Raw genomic sequence first — 3,691 nt, forward strand, 5'->3', positions numbered from 1 at the left:
ACTCATACACACGCAGACACACAAACACTCACACACACAGACACACAAACAAACACACACGCACACACACGCACTCACACACTCACTAACACACACACACACACACGCACACACACTCACTCACTCACTCACACACTCACACGTATGCAGGTGCTCATATGACCTCTGACCTCTGCCCTGTTCCTGCAGGACTGCCGTCGGCTCCGCGCAGCATCGTCTATCAGATCAATGATACGGTGGTGACGCTGGAGTGGTCGGAGCCGCTGGACCGTGGCGGGCGCTCGGATCTGTCCTACAGCGTGGAGTGTGTGCGCTGCAGAGGCTCCGCCTGCGTCCCGTGCGCAGACAGTGTCACCTACAGGCCGGGGCAGGTGGGCATGGCCGGGAGGCGGGTCATCATCCGCGGACTCCTCCCACACACCACCTACACCTTCACCGTCATCGCCCAGAACGGAGTGAGCGCTGTCAGTCACACAAGCCCCGCCTCCAGCTCCGTCAACATCACCACCAGCAGAGACGGTCAGTGGATCACGGTGACATGTCAACACACTCATAACAACCATAACAATAACTATCACCATACAGCTTTACTAATCACTCTAACTTCACATAACTACAGTGAGAACTGCTTTAGTAATCATATTAACTATTAATGGGAAGTTCGCACTAACATTTATCGTTATGGTTATCATTATCGTTATAGTAATCACTGTTGTTATAATTATCGTTATAGTTATCATTATAGTTATCACTGTTGTTATAATTATCATTATTGTTATAGTTATAGTTATCGTTATCATTATTGTTATAGTTATCACTGTTATAATTATCGATATAGTTATCATTATTGTTATAGATAACGTTATAGCTCCATGCTTGGGCCAGCCTTGCTTATCATTACAGTTATCATTAAAGCTACCATTATAGTTATGATTATATACTGAACAAAATTATAAACGCAACACTTTTGTTTTTGCCCCCATTTTTCATGAGCTGAACTCAAAGATCTAAGACTTTTTCTATGTACACAAAAGGCCTATTTCTCTCAAATATTGTTCACAAATCTGTCTAAATCTATGTTAGTGAGCACTTCTCCTTTGCCGAGATAAATAGAAAAAGTCTTAGATCTTTGAGTTCAGCTCATAAAAAATGGGGACAAAAACAAAAGTGTTGGTTTATAATTTTGTTCAGTGTAGTTCTGAAGTGTGTGTGTGTGTGTGTGCAGTGGCCGTTCCAGTGTCCGGCATCAGGAGGATTAAAGCGTCTGAGAGCAGCGTCTCCATCAGCTGGACGGTTCCTCCGCAGACGCAGCACAGCATTCAGGAGTATCAGCTGCGCTACAGTCTGAAGGTGAGACGGACACACATCTGCAGCGACACCTGCTTTGTGTGTGTGTGTGTTTCACCTGTACCTGACCTCTGACCTGTGTGCTGTAGGATCAGGATGATGGATGGCAGTACGTCAGCAGTAAAACCAACTCTGTGGTTCTGAACGATCTGACCCGCGCGTCACAGTACCAGGTGCAGGTCAGAGCCAGAACCGCCGCAGGATACGGACACTTCAGCCCCGCCGCCAACATCAGCACACTACCTGACGGTACACTCACACACACACACACTCACACACACACACACACACACACACACACACACACACACACACATGTTGTGTTTCCGGTGAGTGTGACGTCCTCTGATCAGGAATGTGTTATACCGCGGTAAATCTGTCAGCACTCACCGCTGGTTTGTGTTGTTTACATGTGAGAGTGATGCAGACACATGAGCGATCGTGACGCCACCAGAGAAACATGTTATTAGAGTTAACATGAGTTTAGTTGTTTACTGTTGCCAGGCAACGGCCTGATGCATTGCTGCGGATTGAGACTCTTTTAAATGTGCTTCATGTGGCGACATGTACATGACCTGTTTGTATTATTATTATTTTGACTAAACTCAAAAATATGAATTAACACTAATAAATTCACTTCAACGTAAGGTTACATCAACAAAAGTAATTTTTAAGTATTCGATCACGTAGCAAAAAACTAGTGTTCTAAGGTCTGAACATGTATGCAGCAAAATATGATTTACAAATAAGTAATAAAAGAAGTAATATACATTTATAAAATAAATACAAATAATAACATACAGCAAAAATACTTTATATTATTTTATATAATTAAATATTATTTATAATTGCCCTATAAAGTAAATAATATTTACATATAAAATTAAAATAATAAATAAAAAAACATAATAGTTTACATATTATTTTTGATTATTAAATATTATTTACAAATGACAAGTAATATAATAGCAAATTATATTTACTTATAAAAATAATAATAACCACGTTTTGTATATTATTTTTTAGATAATTAAATATTGATTATGATTGACAAATAGCAAATTGATTAAAAACATGCAAAAATCCAAGCCAATCACACTCACTACAATCAGCCTATGTTGGTTTCTCTCTAGGTTTTTAATATTCAAACCATTTACCACTTCAGACCAGGGTTATTATAGTTAACTAAACCTACAACCATTAAAAAAATTATTGCTTTAAATAAAAGAAACATTAACTGAAATAAAATAAAATAATCCTTAAACTTCTTTTATTTCAGCTGTTTGCAAAGGCAGTTTCATTTAGTTTGTTGAAGTACTAAAACTTAATAAAAATATTTTAAATAGATTTATTTTTAATATATCAGTTGTGAGTCTTTAAATTCTAAACAAACAAGTTGTTTTATATATATATATATATATATATATGTCTAAATAGCGAATTCATTTTTATTTCAGTTTTAGTTATTTTAGTACATTCAGTATATTTTAGTAGAGATGCCTTCATCCAAAGCAGCTTAGAAATGAGGAACACAACAAGCGATTGATCATAGAGGCAGATAACCCTGAGAAGAGCTCATACGGTTTCAGACATTGTTCAGATGTTTTGTTGTGGTTGTGGTTTAATTGTGTGTTTCTCACAGGGGTTAAAGTGTACATCGATCCGTTCACATACGAGGATCCGAACGAGGCGGTGAGGGAGTTCGCTAAAGAGATCGACGTGTCGTTTGTGAAGATCGAGGAGGTGATCGGTGCCGGTGAGAACCGTGTGTGTGATTGTTGAGCACAGGTGTGGCGCGGGGCTCGTGTTTCTGCGTCAACAGCAGTAATATGGGCCACACATACCTGATGAAAGCACTGCTCACGTTACGCTATTGTGTGTGTGTGAATCTGATAGTCTTCATATGTGATGTGTGTGCAGGTGAGTTCGGTGAGGTGTGTCGCGGTCGGCTCAAGGTTCCCGGGAAGAAAGAGAACTACGTGGCCATTAAGACCCTGAAGGGCGGCTACACAGACAAGCAGAGGCAGGACTTCCTGTCCGAGGCGTCAATCATGGGTCAGTTCCAGCATCCCAACATCATTCACCTGGAGGGAGTGATCACAGCTTCCTGTCCCGTGATGATTCTGACCGAGTACATGGAGAACGGGGCACTGGACTCCTTCCTGCGGGTCAGTACCTGTCTGTCTGTCTGATGTCGGGTTAGATGAGTCGCCCGCTCTGACCCGTCTCTCTCTCTCTCTGTCTGTCTGATGTCGGGTTAGATGAGTCGCCCGCTCTGACCCGTCTCTCTCTCTGTCTGTCTAATGTCGGGTCAGATGTGTCGCCCGCTCTGACCCCTCTCTCT

General features: G+C 41.3%; 1 protein-coding gene across 1 annotated transcript in view; it reads left to right on the forward strand.

Annotated features, from left to right (window-relative positions):
- The window catches only part of LOC107679372 (ephrin type-B receptor 1-like), a 27,529-nt gene that overhangs the window by 17,319 nt on the left and 6,519 nt on the right, over positions 1-3,691 (forward strand). Inside the window, 5 exon segments of the mRNA XM_016474891.1 lie at positions 190-519; positions 1,226-1,350; positions 1,437-1,596; positions 2,900-3,103; positions 3,268-3,603. Coding sequence (XP_016330377.1) covers positions 190-519; positions 1,226-1,350; positions 1,437-1,596; positions 2,900-3,103; positions 3,268-3,603 — 1,155 coding nt within the window.

This window comes from Sinocyclocheilus anshuiensis, unplaced genomic scaffold (genome assembly GCF_001515605.1).
Source record: "Sinocyclocheilus anshuiensis isolate Anshui unplaced genomic scaffold, SAMN03320099.WGS_v1.1 scaffold2162, whole genome shotgun sequence".
Lineage (NCBI taxonomy): Eukaryota > Metazoa > Chordata > Actinopteri > Cypriniformes > Cyprinidae > Sinocyclocheilus > Sinocyclocheilus anshuiensis.